This window comes from Athalia rosae, chromosome 5 (assembly GCF_917208135.1).
Source record: "Athalia rosae chromosome 5, iyAthRosa1.1, whole genome shotgun sequence".
NCBI lineage: Eukaryota > Metazoa > Arthropoda > Insecta > Hymenoptera > Athaliidae > Athalia > Athalia rosae.
The window spans coordinates 14971469-14988792 of NC_064030.1; the positions used below are offsets into that span (position 1 = coordinate 14971469).

The 17324-nt window shown below is 36.5% G+C and overlaps 1 protein-coding gene across 1 annotated transcript; it reads left to right on the top strand.

Annotated features, from left to right (window-relative positions):
• Nucleotides 1–1147: 1147 nt before the first annotated feature.
• LOC105683990 lies at nt 1148–2623 on the top strand. The gene is made up of 2 exons (XM_012410344.2): nt 1148–1818; nt 1899–2623. The coding sequence occupies exons 1-2, from the start codon at nt 1554–1556 to the stop codon at nt 2042–2044; spliced, it is 411 nt and encodes a 136-aa protein (XP_012265767.1). The 5' UTR covers nt 1148–1553; the 3' UTR covers nt 2045–2623.
• Nucleotides 2624–17324: the final 14701 nt, after the last annotated feature.

The following is a 17324-nucleotide window of genomic DNA, read 5'->3' on the forward strand; positions in this document are numbered from 1 at the left end:
ACGGATGTGCGACCATCTTCCTTTTTTTATATTTCACACGAATCTGTATAGAAAAAAAGGAATAAAAAAGCGATTAGTAATCTGCAGTTCATCTTTCCTATATTAATTTCTCTTTTTCTCTTTTTGGCGGTAAGGGATCGATCGCGGACCGGATATGACGAAAGATTTTTTATAACCCATAACCTAACCTAAATCTGCTCCGCGTTTTCCGGTCATTCACAATTTCCCTCTCCACTTGTCCGAAATTTCTCATCGAATTCGTTTTTTCTTCTCTTTTCCATTCTCTTTTTCTTCTAACAAGAGACGATAAAATCAGAGACATACGTTTTTCTTCAGGTTTAATTTCTAAACTTTCGAGGTGGGTGGAAATCAATTCTTTTCTTCCACTCACAATCGACGTTCATCGATTGTGAAAATTAGATGTCTGACTGATCATTTTTTGGTAAAATTTGTTAAAAATAATAATCATCTAGTTGAAATAATATTTGATTGAAAATTTTACAGATCAGATTCGGCAGTTCCTTTTCAAAATTTCGGTGCAAAGACTTTTTCGTCTATTCATTTATTTTTCTCACTTCATGAATACCCCATTTTCTCAAGATTTGTTTATACAAGATCGCACCATGCAGACTTTTTTTTTTCAATATCTGTACGATGAAATTGGGCGTGGAATTATTCGTGTAAAATTTTTCTATTTTTTATTCGCTTGATTATTTTTTTTTTTTTTCTTCCATTTGCATATTACACATAACGACAGGTGTCGAGCACGCTGACGACGGAAGTAACTCGGGCTAATTAGTCTTCCAATTTATCTCGACTCTTTTATGTTTCCCCATAATTATAGCCTGGAGCAAAAATCTATGATCGTACGAGCGAAGAAACTAATTTGAAATGAGAGAGAGAAAAAGGATAAGGAAAATATGTAGGTACGATACCGATATGAGAGCAGAAAAAAAAAAAAATCTAAGAACTCGATTCTTGCATTAAAAATTTTTGAGCATAGGAAATGAGCTGCACGTGCCGTTTTTTTTCTTTTTCTTTTTTATCTTCTAGGCATTACGTGTATAATTGCAACACCATAGACACGGTCCTTCGGTTTATTTAATTGATAAATTATTCGATCTTTAGATCTCGATCTTTGATTTAATGTACGTATTAAAATGAGACGTTAAAATTTGTCCGCGTGATCGATACGGGCAGCGGATTATGGGATTATGATCTTCGAAAATTCCTGATGGTCAACAACAAAACTTGACTCTCCGATCATAACACAACAGACTTCACCACAATTTCTAGGTATAAACAGGTGAATTTCTACGTACCGAGGTCAGTGTATCACTGTCTGTTGACCGGCTAGTGTAACCTAACCTCAAATATTTCGCATCGCTTTCCAGTTTCGTCGAAAATTGCAAACTGCATGTTTTCTTAGCGCAGTCAACGTCTTGTTTTTCGTTTTCTTCTTCTCTTTGTGCTGAAAGAATCTTGGCGTGAAACATTATTGAAAAATTATTTTCGGAAGAACGTGGTCCGGTGTGAGATTTACAGAAATCAAAATGGCGCCCCCGAAATCTAAGAAAACTGTATCAAAGAAAGTGAAGAAATCAAAACCATGCTACGATTGTTCGGAGTCAGATAGCGATTCCTACGATTCAGAATCTGAGAGTTGCAGCTGCAGTTCTTGCGACGAATCGGGAAACTGCGGGATTCCGGCTACTCGGAAGGCGGGGAAGGGAAAATCGAAGAGCAGATCCAACTTCGTGTCGAAAATCGGCAAAGGAAAGTCCAAGAAATCAAAGCCCAAGAAAAATCAGCGCAAGAGTAAGTGTCTAAATTCGACTCGAATATTTTTCACACTCCGCTGCACTAGATTCAATTTTTGCCTGTTTCTTTTGGTTCAGAAAAAATGTCGTCGTCTTCGTCCTGCGACTGTTCCGACTGTTACACGGACTTCAGTTCGGACGATTCCGACTTCTGTTGCCCGTTGATTTCCGGACGTTCGAGACCTTCGGGAAGCAAAACATCCGGAGGATATTCTTGCGCATAAAATTTTTCGTTCAATTTCATCGTTACAATCATCATTACAATTATTACTGATCGAGATCAAATGTTACGGTGATACTCTCATGTCTATAGCACTATTTTAATTGTTAACGGCCATTTTGCAATAATTCCGTTAACAAGATGGCGGTTTTGTTTCTTCATTTTTTTTCTTCCGTCAAATGAAAACCGTCCGATTCTCTCTGTTCGAATTTCTATATCGTTACGTGCATTGATAAATATGATAAAAAAAAAGAGAAGGAATAAAAAAAACTGGAATTATTCGGTCCTTCATTTTTAATATTCATAATACGAAAAAAGAGATAAAAATACGTCGCACGTCTGCAGTTGAAAAAATTTTCCGTTTTCTGTTGCCAAAATTTATTAGATAGATATTATATGTGAATATAAGTATATATGTTTATGAATATTTATTTATTAGGTGCGTATAGGTTATATTATATTATCTTCGACTTATTCATGTATCCATATAATAACGTAGAGTTCGATTTGTTGAATGGGCGATCGAATATTGATCGATAAATTTCCGAAGCCGCGACGATTATCGCGTTAGGAATAAACACAGGTATATACATCGTAAATAACCTCGCTTAGAATTGCTAATATAGTTATTTAGTTGTTCGATTTTTTTCTTTTTCACCATTTTCAAACGTCCTCGTTATCATAAAGTAAAAAACCCACACTGTACCGTAATAGTTACCTACATTACCGTCGGATAAAACATTCATCAGAGAATCGAAGCAAATAATCAAGCCAGGTATTCAATTGTTTTGGAGCGATTTGAATCCCCTGCGTTTGTATTACCCGTATCAAAAAAATATGTATGTGGTATGATGTTATTACTCTCGATACAAATCGGTTTTCTATGGTTGATTTTTTTGATGTAACTCAAATCTGATTTGAAGAAAAAAAAAATCGATCTTCTCATCGGCTAAATTTTTATCGTCGCGGGTTCGTGATTTCAAATACATATGTATTATATTCAATTATATGACTTACTTTAGGTTGACAATAATTATTTCACCATCCATCATTTACTATGCACTCATTAGTCACGATAATATTTTACCCTCACGTGTAATTAATCATTTAGCATTAATTTTATTCGTTTTTATTGTTCGATGTATTTGTTAAGTTTTTTTTTCACATATGTATATAATATATTATAGATTTCATATGCTACGCTGGGTGTAGATCGTCTGCCGAATCCAATGTACGTGCTATCTATAACTCGTTAGAATAATAATTAAGAAAAGATTTGAGAAAAGATGACAATCAATAATGAAATAATAAATTACACGCATGACGATTTCTAGCCATTACATTAATGTGTAATCTTTATCTCTGTGTATCAATAAATCAATTCCATTTGTCTTATAAATTATTCATATACATCACGCATTACACTATACGTGTGGGTGAATCTATTTAATACAATATTTTCGCCCACTCGTTTCTTAATAACTATTTTTTGATTTATTTTCTTCTTTTTTTTTTTTTCTCACTCCACTGCAGGTGCACAATGCGGAGCTTAATCAATCTGTTTGATATTTCAATTATTCGAATACAGCGATATATAAGGAGGAAAAAAAGGTTGAGGAAAAAAAAGAGAGAGATAGATGGAAAATAAAAATCAGATCGGACCGCGAAGGTCGGGTTAGGTGTTACAACATTCACACGTAGAGTCGCGAGGAGAGGATCCTCCGGATTCATACCTAGGTGAGAAACTCTGCCCGAGGGAGGGAGAGAGGGGGAAAGATAAAAAAGCAAAAAAGGATTTTCAGAGAGAGACGGAAACAAGATTGGTAAATTATCATCTAATCATCGCTCGCCGTATGACGATGAGTTGAAACTGTGCGTCGACGACAGCTGAGCCGTCTCAAAATAGATCTTTATTATTGCGTGTGACGTCACTGAGACACGGTACATATATATACAAATATACACGTATATACCCATATATTCGCGCAATGTAACTGTAAATTACAAAGTTCTGTCGCAAAATATTGCCGCATCATGAGCAACCGAGTGACTGAAGTCTGTCGCTGTATAGGTATAGGTACCGAGTTAGGTACACATTCGGTGTTTACATATATTATATAAATTCAGATATGTAGGTGAAATATATGGTTTTTTTTTTCGTTTTTTGTTTCCTTTTTGTTTTTTTTTGTTTTTTTCTCTCGCGTGTAAATTTTTTTTTATCAACGATCATCTGCGGCGCGCGATAATGCGACCGACGACGATGATGACATCCGCATACAACGGTTGAAACCCACAATTCATTCTAACATACTGACGTAACTTTTACTTTCCATCTTTTATTTTTCTTTCTTTCTCTCTTTCTCTCATTCTTATCGCATCGATACCGATGTTGGTTTTTTGGTTTTCTTTTCACGTCTGAGCGAAATATCTTGTCAAAATTTGCGTCACGCGGAAGCTCCTCTTTCCCCCCCCCCCCCCTCCCTCTCTCTCTCTTTCGCCCAGCACTCGTTTTTCTCTTTTCTCTTTTTTCTCGTCATCGTATTATCGTATTTAGAATTTTCGATAAACTTGACCGAGCCTGATGTGAATGACTTTGAGAATCCGTTCGGGTGGGTGAGAAATAATTAGATTTAACCGCAAAATATTCCGTAATAACTCTATGACTCGACGACTTGTATTTATCGCACCTACATTGCACCGCGTGAACCGCATGAAATTAATATTCTCCACTCACGTGCAGCATGATTCATTAATTAATTGCCTCCTTACCCCTCGTAACTCAATTTCTGGGAAATAATTTTTCACGAATATATTTTGGCGAACGTAATTCGAAATTATACGAATTCAATTTTTTCTCGAACGAAAGAAAAACGAACGAAAAGAAGAAGCTTGCGGGATACCAAAATTATCGACAATCGAATCCTAGATCAATTCCACTTGGTTTTTTTTATTCATTAGAAATATAATGCGTGTACATTCAGATTTTTAATAAAAGAAAATCAATTAATTGGGTATCTGATCGATAAAAAATTTGGAAATTAAGTTTTTCCGTGTGAGATCCGCTTACCACGGAAACGAAAAAGAAATTTCTAAATTTTTCACTTTTTCACTTTTTGTTGTTTCCAGTCGAAGGATTCGATAGAAATTTTCTTGAACCTGGTCGCATGTAGGTGACGGCTTCACGGATAGTTTCTTATTCGACTTCTCCTCTCGTTCGAAATCAACAATATCTTCAAACTGGAATGGGAGGGACGAAATTCCTGCTCACGTACGTGTGTGCGTAACCAACACCGGTACGAAATTTCTATCGTGTAAAAGTCGTGTAGCTCGCTGTCACATTCACACGTGTGTTTGTATAAATATAATAATACCGCAGATTATACCCGCGGGTTTGCACATCGTCACCGCAATTTATTCGACCAAAAAAAAAAAAAATAAAACAAAAAAGAAGGAGGAATAAAAAGAGAATCGGAACGAAGAGAAAAAGAAGGGTGAGGAACTAAATGAAAAGGGATCTTAATCGCTACCTTGCAACAAACTTGTACACCGCACTAAATCCTCCGGCGCCTTGTTCACCGTCAAACGAATCCGGTTTTTGTACGTGGTGCGGGTCCTTTTTTTCTTTCCTTTCTCCCCTCCTTCTCCCATTCTTTCTTTCCTGTCCTTTTTTTGATCTGAAATCCGTTGATATTCTCCAGCCGGAGATAAGATCCGGCGAGCGCGATGTAGATGTACGATTTGTCATCGAGAAATTATTGTCTTATCTTTTTTATTGATATTATCGATTGTAGGTAAGTCGACATGTAACCCATCTGCGCCGGGAAAATCCCAACCGTGAAATTAGACAGATGTAATGTATGATTCACTGTACGACTGACTCCTTGAGGACGGCGTAATTGTGCACCTGCCGAAAAACGTGCTCCGCACGAACAAATCATTTTTTGACACTGCGAGGATTAAAAAACTGTTTTTTAATTTTTTTAATTTTCATTCAATCAATCTCTTTCCCAACTGTTTCAATATCTTGCCCGAACGAAGAACGCGGGTGTTTTCAATTTTAGAATAAGTTTGGCACGTCTGATTCGTGAGAAAACGAGAAGCCCGAAAAAAAGAAAGAAAAAAAAACAAACAAGCTCAAACGCAATTATTTTATCATCGTGACGTTTTTTGAGATAAATTATATCAATGAAAACGTGAAAGCGAGCTTAACAATCGATAAATTATTAATTAAAGTTCATCGCGTACGTGGGTATGACATATAACTATACGTATGGCTACGTAACTACATATCAGCCGGTGGGAATCCATCCGTAAAATGACGTCACACGTTGCGTATGCGGTATCTGAAAAGTAAAAATTGCAAAATTCCAGATATCCGGTTTGTTTCTGTCAGCATTTTCGTTTACAGATTATCGTCCGGATCCTGCGGGACGAATCGCTCGACGTCGAGAAGCTCCGCGAATCTCCTAAAATCGAGGAAAATGAATAAGCGAGCTCAAATGTGGAGGCATCATGGCCGCCGGCTGACACATGTGCGTAGGTTAGGTACGCCGTTGTAACGCTACGTCCTCAATTAGATGAGTAACCATCGTTTGACTTTTAACGACTATTGCCGCGGTGTTCCCAACCTCGAATATCCTTATGGTTGTGTATATAAGTATAATCTAATCGCGACCCGTGCTCACAGTATAAAATAATGACTCACGCATTTATCAAACTACGACGACTACGACGACGACGACACGGCGCATTTGCACGGCATTACATGCCGCGAAAAGACCCCCCCTAGGATCCCAACTATAACGTCGTAAAAACTGTACCGTAATTCTCAGAACTTATTCAACTATTCAACGGAATCATGTAGGCGCAGAAATGTCTGAACTGATTCCCTGGATAAAATGTATTTGAAAAAAAAAAAAGGGTCAAAAAAAATTTTCACCCGCTGCGCGGACGGTGCCAACGACCCGGAGGACCGCAGATGTGATCGCGGAGATTTGGAGAAAAAAAAAAAAAAAACGCCTTTTTTCTATGAAGTCCTTAATTTCACTTATACCGAGCACTGCGTTAGGATAAGTATCTGAGAATTTTAATATTAGGACGTTTTTTTGCTCGCTGCTGCAAAAATCCTTTGGATTCAGAGAAAAGCTCGCGCTGTGCTCGAGGATGTTTTTTTTGTTTTTTTTCAGAGAACACAGCTGCAGCTATTTTTATTATTTATTCATCCCCGTAGGTAAATAGATCCTGTACAGACGAATACGTTCCGAAGAAAAAATCCAACGATATAATAATTGCTCCTGATCGTTCAAAAAAAAAAAATGAAGGAAAAAACTTTCCGCGAAAGCGGAACCAACGCGAAATTGAAATATAGATTTATAATTATTCGCGCACACACACACCTGCCCGACTAACTACACGTTTGATTGACTGCACGTAAAACCCGGGGAATCCCAAAGGTCGTCCGTTATAAAAATTTCCAGTTCCGGCTTCTGTAACACCGCGACTTAATCGCGTCCTCTTTGAAGGACGAACTTTCCCAACTTTTCTAATTCTGACGAATTGTTCTATTTTTATTCCTTCCTTTTTTAAAGTTCTTTCTGTTCATTGGTTTCACGGAGGAATAGAAAAGAGAACTTCATCTTTCCATTTCCACCGTGAACTGTACTTTCTTCCTATAATTCTTGGAAATTAAAATGAGAGAAAAAAGATCGTTGTTAGAAGTTTCTCCGTACGAAAGACAGCGAGATACGTATGTAGCGGTTGTACGCACTACAGAGATCGTTGAGCTTTGGATGGGATAAAAAGAATGATTGAAAATAAAAATAGGTGCACATTCGGCGCGTGTGCAACGTGAAGCTAGCGGGTCATCGTGATCGATTAAAATTGGGACAAATCAATGTCAGTTAAGAGCTGAAGTGCGCCGGGCAGCATCTGCTGCTGCGGTAGCAATAAAATGAATCACTTCATTTTCATCGCTTTTTATAGGTTATTTTATAAGTGACAACGGACATTGATATTTGGAACAATTATCGAGGAACCTGACGCGTGTCACCTAAATTATTTTGCTCCGCGTGTGCGGATGGTACGGAATTTTTGTCGGGAAAAAAAATGATAACCGAAGAGTTCATCTCCCGTTGATCCCGAAGCCATTTTTTAGCCCTACACTCGTTCTGCTGATTTTTGATTTTCTTCCATTCTCAGTTTCGCCCGTTCTGCGCAAGGATGCGGATGTCGGGAGGAATTTGAAAAACGAAGAGAAACAAAAGACGATCGTAAAATAGCGGAGGTTAGCGTTTCATCTTTCGAAAGATAGGTGTCAGCGCCGCTATTATTTTGTGATTAGCTTTAGCAATTACGTTTAATCATCGGTGAATCTTAATTTTCATGATTCTCATCAACGCGTGGAGGACAATTCTGTCGGAGGATTGCAACGACAGTGATAAATTCAATTGTGGCCCAGATCCCACGGTGAAAAAAAAAAAAAAAAAAAAAATATATTCAAAGAGCTGTTTCAAAACGGTAAATTGTCGTTCTTATTTCCAGTAATTTGAACGGGAAGTTCTCGCGCGAGAAAATTCAAACTGAAATTCGAATCGATCGTTATGTATCGAATCGATTTCATTTGAATTAAATTACATAAGATGGGCGTAGATTGTCAATCGAAAATAGCATTTTTTGGTTTTTCGTGAGGATAATTAATTCGGGCGCGGTAGGAATTTGGGATTTTGAGTTTTCAAAAAATATCTAAAATATGATTTACCGACAGAATTTTCAAAATTAGAAACTAGCTTAAGTAAATCACATCTTTTATTTTTCAAAATGTGATCGAATGCTTGGAGATTTATTTTTCTCATCAATCTTATTTTCAAAATTAAAATTGATAAAAAAATTTAGTGGTGAAATTAGTTATTGTTGTTATTATTATCATTGGAAAAATTAGGTCGCTTTTTCAAAAAAAAAAAACGTTCATCGCTCACAGATGAAGTTACCATTTACGGCCGAGGAGTTAGTTGAAGTATACAGAATCTAATTTGCGTGAATTTTCAGGTGTGGAAAAAAATTCTACCTGGAAATCGCAGGATCAGCGTATGAATGAAAGTGACGCAACACGTATAATAACCTGACCCCTGAGTATGCGGTACAAATATAGTATAGGTGTAAGGGTGGTTCGCTGGTCGTCGTCGTCGTCGTCGTCGTCCAGTTCACGTGTTTCCAAGAATGGGAGCTAATAAACCTTGGCATTTTCGTACCTGCAGCCTAACCTATCTGAACAAACTAAGCGAGTTACTGTACATTGTACTCGCGTGCGTGCAGCTACGACTTGACCATCCGAACTATTTGTATTACTCAATTCATGCGCACCTATACGTTTCTTTTTAAATGTGCTTCTCAACGATCGCACGTGTCGTCTGCTGATTATTGCTGCCCTTATTATTATTATTATTCATATCGTTGTTATTATTATTAAAATATCAAACGCATTCCTAGAAACACTTTGTACAAAAATCGTGTTAGTTTTGCTGACCACGATAACGATATGGAGGGTAAAAATGAAATCGGGGTAGCAAATGGGGGAATGAAGGATTATACAAGAAAAAAAATTTAGGGGTCCAGGTGCACCGAAGCAATTCGTTGGAATTCGCACAGGTATACCGCTATACCTGCCGCGACGGTCGCCAGGTGTAAAAGAAAAAGAAAAAGGCAAAATGCGCGTGCCGACAAAATTTTCCGTGGAATAATTTTCGTTTTTTCTCTTTCTGGGAATGTTTTTTTTTTTTTTCTTGTCACGAGAATGAGGTTACGACAGTTTGAACAACTCTGGTGATATCGATCGTTTTATTATACTGTACGGGGATGGTCGGACCTCCGCTCTACGATTCCATAGAAAGTAAAAAGAAAAGGAGAGTGAAACGGGGCGAAAAATTTGTCGGAATATCGAAATTGTACTAATTTCTCTTTCCGTCAATATTGGCGTTTGTTTAAGTTCGTCAAACTTTCCGCTCATCGTCCGAATTCTTTCTTTTTTTTTTTTTTTTTTTTTATTTTCAGATCATATGCGGTATAAATTTCCGCACGGGGTTACCGTTCGGAAGGTAAAAATACAGTAAGTGGGTATACATATCAATATATGTAAACTGCTATGGAAATTCAGGAATTGTTTCATTAGTTGAATTTTATTACACGGGGTATTCCCCCTGCATCGTCATCGTCTAACGATAATTACATTACACATATGTATATACATACGTCATTTGTAATTATATTATACTCATATTTACGCCGGGAGGTAACAGAGTCCGTGAAATTTCTAACTGGAAGTGCGGATTCAAGAAAAAAAAAAAAATCAAAATGCGAAATAACGAAACAAAAATTTTTATGTCATGTATACCTACGACAATATTTATGTACCTATCTGTTACCAATTTCTAATCTATTACGCCTGTACTGTCTACTATTTTATCGCAAATCACTGCTATCTCTGTATCAAATTATACATATCGTTTTATACGTTGTCGTCTAAAATTTCGATGATTTTTTTCTTCAATCTATTGTTTTTCGTTGATTCGAAACGCGATATATCGAATTGCAATGTAATCCCACGAGTATAAACAGTGTATTTGATAAAATTTTTACGATATCAAAGAATGTAACCCTCAAAATTGCATAATTTGTTTGATACTTCTAAGAAATTCCATCAGGGTACAAAAGTGCGAGTCGTTTTTTCTTTTCATCCTAATTCCTCTAGTATAAAACTTATGTAATAATATTAATCCGAAATTAATATAACGTGTACGCGATGTGACTGGATCTTTGGTTTTTTTTTATCTCATCCTAATTTATGTATATATACGAAAAAATGTTACTCAATTTGTGAACGATAGAAAAACAAGGACTTAATTTGTTCCCTATTATTATTATTATTATTATTATTATTATTATCGCTACGATTATTTCGAACGTAAGTCGAACAGCTGGTATCGATTTTCACAAATTACAACGTACGTACGTACTTTGTGTAGCGGAGAACGCGACGGCTTTGAATTATATCAAGCATTGAGAAGAAAAAAAAAAAAAAAAGAATAAGAAGAGAAACGAAAAAGAAACGAATTCCTTTTTCTTTTTTCATTTTTCACCCCGTTACGCGGTTATCGAAATAACAATGTACATAAGTCAAACTCATTTTTCCACTGAAAAACTCACCCCCATAATGAAACGATTATACGTATAATATATTTCCTAATGGACGACCCGGCTTCCAGGAACTTCGTCGCGGTAATCTAGGTCCCATGTAGGTGTAACGCAAATAATATGAATTTGAAATTCCGATCGGAGGATATCGCGGGAATTTTATTATCTCCAATGTCTTTCTTCATCATTGAACTTCGGTTTTCTAGCATCGTTTTCCATCTTCTTTCTTCGTCCGAGTCAATCGTTACTCGAAACGTCCGACTCACGTTCGATTTTTATATTTAAATTTTTTCACTCCCTTTTCTTTTTTTTTTGTTTTTTTTTTTTCTTCCGCTGCGGAGTTTGGGTAAAACAGGGGGAGGACGGAATCGTCCGTCAATATTTATAGTGACTCGTCCGTTCATTTCTGGACAGTGACGTTCGTCCCTAAAATATACAATATATAATGTACATTACACCTACAGGTATATCGGCCGTTCACGTGTATAGGTGCGGGAAGAATTCAGTTTCGAGTTACGATCCCAAGAAATATATTTTAAATCCATTCTATTGTCGGCGATCGTTTCACAATTTTCACTTTTTACTGCCCGCCCGCAACACACCCCCGTATATTACGCGCGGACCACGCGTCTGACCCTAGAAATTTCGAACGGGAATTCTTTCAAGTTTCCGTGATCTTCTTTCTCCCTTTTTCTTTTACCGAGGTATTCGTCTCGTCGTACTTTTCCTGTTGCTCATTTCTTTCATCTCGTTATTTTTTATTTTTTTTTTTTCATTTATTTCTTTTTTTTTTATTGCACCAGTTTATTGCATAACCTACTATATTACCTCAGTTTCCCACGCAGTCAGGGTGATTCATTTCGTAAGTTTTGGTAAGCTCTTTTCTCTTTTTTTCTGTTTTACTCGTATTTTTTCTTCACCCCAACAGTTTTTCCAAAGCCTTATATGCTGCGTGAAAAAAGCTGTGCTGCGGAGGTTCGTGGAGGGAAAAAAAAAGTGAAATGATTATTCTGGATTAAGAAGCGGGAGCGGTATTTAGTTACGGGATCACTATAGTATGGTTTAATTCCCGTGAGAAAATGATCCTTTATTTTTCAGAAGCTTTAAGCTCCAGATTTGGTTTTCTTAGAGCTCACGACCTCAAGCAATCAAGAGACCCCTTGCCCTCGTCTTTTTTATGGACGTCAAAAATGGTGGCAAGAAACTCCAGACTAAGGTTATAATTTAGAGCGTGCATTTGATGGATGATATATGCGCTTTTTCTAATTCTTTCTTCTTTCGATTGAACTCGTTCCTTAATTTGAGGGACACCAATTAATTGCTGAAATTTCAAATTTCAGCTTTTAGGTTATCCGTCCATCGAGCGGCCATTTTGTAACATCGATCTGAAGTTGGCGATACGTAATTGAAATTGCAATTCGAATCCTAACCTCATCCAGAATCTGAAATCGTACGTGAACCTGAACTTGAACCAGTCGAATCAAAATCCAGACTTGCTCCCGAACTGGAACATCGAACTGAACGTGAACTTGAACCTGAGCCTCAATCGAATCGGGAATTGAACCCAAAAATGCCGAGCCTCAGGCCCCTGAAAGTGGGCCTAATACTTTTTACTCAGCGTCGAAAAATTTTTCGTTCAGGTTTTAAAAAATTGAAAAAGAATCCGCAAAAACGTCGGGATTTCCGAAAATAACTTGAATTCGCTAATCTCCAATCGCATCGCACTTTGATTCGAATTGAGTAAGAAATGAAATGAGAGGAAATAAAAAATGGCGTAGGTTTGGATAGGTTCGATTTGGCACGGAATGCCCCATCGCATTGGTATAGTTATAGGAAAGGACTATGCGACTATAAATAGTTGTGAATGGTGTATTTTTGGCAACACATACGCGATTCGGGAATGTCGGCGGTCTATTTTTGCCTTGTTATGATTCTAATGCGAATTCCCTCCGATACTATAGATACAGCGATCAAAGCGGCACGCGGGCTATGCGCGATGATTTTAGAACAAAAATTCGGTTAAGTAAACCGGCGCTTTGGATTAGTCATCTATTTTCAATAGCGGCAACCCCCGCGTTCTGCCGTTTCTTTTATTTTAACCGCAGAAGCACGCGCGCCGGATCGCAAATCATTGACTGGATGGTTACAAGTAACAGTTTATCAATCCGCCCGCGCCTTCGACTAGATTCCGCGCTATAAATTTCTCATTTTTCTCAATCTGGTCGTACAAAAAAAAGAAGAAAAAAAAGAGAAAAAAAAAATACCGTCCGATTCAAATTCAATTAACTCCGTACCATTGACAGCTGACTTTTAACCATTAACGACTCTTCATCTGCCCCACAAAAAAAAACTTCAGCGGCACACTTCAGGTCTCACAGTTGAATGACTCACTCCGGCTGGTGTTGCACAAAAAAAAAAAAAATAAAATAAGACAAAAAATCGAATAACTATATACCACTGTTCAAAAAAGGAAGACAAAAAACCGATTTATATTTAGAAATCTTAGTTCTAAAGATACGAGGATGGGTTATTTATAATTACCAACCACAGTTAAGTTACCGAATAAGTTAATTAGCTTGCATGAGATTTTCTCGACAATTAACGCGATGCTTCCGATCTCGCGTACCGCGACAAATCATTCGACCGACCATCTTTATTCGAAAGAAAACAAAAAGAAAAAGCAAAGAAATCGAACAAAAGTAAAAAATCCGTCTTCAGAAGTCCGTCGATGTTTGACAGACTTTTTCACACCTTCTGAAAATACGGAGTTCGTACAGGTGATTCGATAGTGTTCCGTTGTTCGTATTAACTGAGAAAATATTTTCATTACTTTTTAAACTAATTAGCGTTATTAACATCAGCTAGTTATAGTTTTACGTTGTAGTTGATGAGCGAAAACATTTTAACCTGCAGCTATATAGTTTCTTTTCATCTAATATTATTCAATTTTAGAGGGTCTTTTCTTCGACTACACAAAGCAGACGCTAATAAACCATATCATCCTTTCCGTAACCTTTTTTTTCTCTCAAAGAAAATCACAATTTTCTCCCAGGAGGGTATAGTCCGGTTAACCTCACTTCGTCATCCTGCATAGATATCTTCGTATTCGAATCACCTCGAGATCGTTGATTTGTGACGCGCGAAATTTCCCTCCGTCTTGAAACTGCAATTGTTTATTGCAATTCTCGGGGAACCCCACCACGGGATCCACCGTATCGACCGTCGGTAATTATCTGGAATAACAAAAAAAAAAAAAAAGAAGAAAAACAAAAAAAAAAAATTGACATGATTAATTGGGTAATTTTCAGCAGTCGGTACTCGTAATTCCGCCCAACTGTGACGACGATGATTCGTCAAGTTGGCGGGTTTAATGTCAGAACAATTCAAAACTTCCCATACGATTGGGCATAGGTATATGTGTATACGTGACATTAGATCAGATCTAATATCTCATATTATATCATCGTCGTTACTCTTTCTTTTTCGGAGAAACGACGAGCGATCGGATCGCAGATTTTACCGTACGTATACCGCAGACAATGCCCGTCGTAACAATGACGTCAATCACGCAGCATCTTCCCAGATATACATATTGTTGCGAGGTTTGAGTTTTTTTTTTGTCTCTTCGGACGGAAATTATTTCCTTATTCTCCGGGGCGATTTCTATTTTTACTCGCAAGTATAATGCGAAAATATCGCATTGAACGTCCGCAGAACAATCGCGAAGCGGTTACGCCGCACGAATTTCAATCGAATCGACGAATATTCGAGGTGCAGTGAATGGATCGCGTCAAAATCACCGTGCCTGTAACGAGCAGAAGGGATTGAATTTCATTTCCCACCTATTGTTGTTAAATCTTATCGTCTCGCGAACTGCATTTTCTGCACATTTTCCAAAAACGTGACCACATCCGTCAATGTCGATAACAAAGTTTCGTCGACGCAGGCGTTTACGCAGGTGCACCGATCCCGCGTGCGGATTGCTTTTTTTCAGGAAAATTTGCCGAAAAATAACTTCAAAATCTCACCCTCGTCGTGAAATTTTCCGGCGTCGCACGCGTCGGGGAATGTTGGAAAATATCGGCGAGCGTCGTCGACGCATTAACACGGCGTAGAGGGTTTGATCTATGAGTCACGATCGACTGCGACCTAGTTAAACGGGGTAAGTTCTTAGGATTATGAAATCACCCTGCAGCAGCATGTAGAATAATCACGAATGCGTGTAACCGTCTGGCTTATTCATCCGCCCCATACCTGGATTCCAAAAACTTATACCTATCAAATTATACGAACCAATCAAACGAATGTACGAATACCTATAGACGTACCCTACCGTGTCATGAGTTAATTGATTGAATCATTTCCGAGAACGCAGTAGCATAGTTTACGAGTCGATGCAACGAATCGTCTAAAATTTCTTTTTGCTCCTTCGCTGTTTTCTTTACTTTTTTTTTCTCAAGCCTGCCCGCGTAATAAACGTTATTCGATTGTGTATCGTTTCTTTTCAATTTTAGGGAGGAAGTTTTTTTCTTCTACAATCGATCCGAAGCATTTGACAAGAAACAAAACAACGAATACCAATTTTCGAACATTCCAGATACGAAGCCGATAAATTTTTCAAACTAGATTACACATTATACAAAATGGTGCCTCTTTTTGGATGGAGTTGAAGAAAACAAAATCTGGATCATATCGTAACAATTTAAAGTCCCTCTTCCACTAGATAATTTTTTCATCTAGATATTTGAGGCATCTCAACCTGAAAACTATTATACATATATTTTAATAACGATAATCGCCATTTTGTAATCGATCAATTCAGCCAATCATCAACAAATGGATTCATTGTGAAAAGATCCTTTCTGCACTTTAATAAATTCATTTCATATACCAATAACGGTAATATTTATGTATTAATAAAAATCAGATTCAACAAATACGGTTAATGCGGAGGGGTATCAGTGATGTAATAAATAACGATCCGTATATCATTTATAATTTTAATATAAATGTAAGTTATCATACTTTACATAAATATATATACATTATACATATAGGTTATCATTGCTATTATTATAATCATTAGATCTAGATACATTCAGGTATATATGTATATATATGTATAACTTTATTTACGGTTTTAATTCATTATTGCATTTATGTAATTGATGCTGCACGCGTTCGGATTGCATATATTCCCTGTATTATTGAAACTTTTGACTAGCTATATTAAATAAAAATATCCATTTTTCAGCGACCCCATATATGTATAGTATATCCCCGTCCCCATAATACAGTTATATGTTTATTTTACAATGCGAAAATATATAGGTATATGTGTATGTAATCAAATATGGGTAATATTTTCAACTAGTTGTTTTTTGTTTATTTTGCACCATTTTGTTCATTCGGATTTTGTTTTCGATTCAATTTAATGACGCGATCATATTAATAATGAAATAATAATAGCAGTTTACATCGTTATTTCGGTAGGAATTATTACTGTTACTACTGTTGTTACTATTTGTTTGACTTTTTTTTTTTTGCGTCTTTTCTCTGTTAACAGTTTCATTAACTCTTCTTATAGTATTTGGATAAAAATAAATGTTTGTGTTTTCGAATTTTTTCCTCTCTTCATTTATAATTTATAATTTGTTTATTTTTTTCCCATATAAACGCAATGTCTCACATATGTATACAAATATACCTATTTATACTTGTATGTATGTATACCTAATATTGTACAAGCTATAAATATCGTCGTTTTATGTAATATAATAATAATTATTATTTTATACAGATAGTGCGCTATAGATTAGGTACATAATATAATAAACGAAAAATACGAAATCAAAATTGAAGTCTTCAACCCAAATAGAAGAATAAAATGAAAAAAAAATAAAAAAAAAAAACAATTTAAATAAATCGATGATTCTTCAGCTTTTCTGTTACATCGAAGAGTGAAGCGTACATTATACCGTGTACTATATGATGCAGTGTGACTGAATGTTGAATGAAAATAAAAAAAAAATAAAATAAAATAACGATGATCTTACCGTAGCAAAAATTTTGTGAAAAAAAAAAAAAAGAAAATTGGT

Bases quoted from the DNA above. Each gene is read 5' to 3' on its own strand.
- LOC105683990 (XM_012410344.2), top strand. From the start codon at position 1,554: ATGGCGCCCCCGAAATCTAAGAAAACTGTATCAAAGAAAGTGAAGAAA. The intron at 1,819-1,898 runs GTAAGTGTCTAA...CTTTTGGTTCAG, and splicing joins CAAGAAAAATCAGCGCAAGA to AAAAAATGTCGTCGTCTTCG.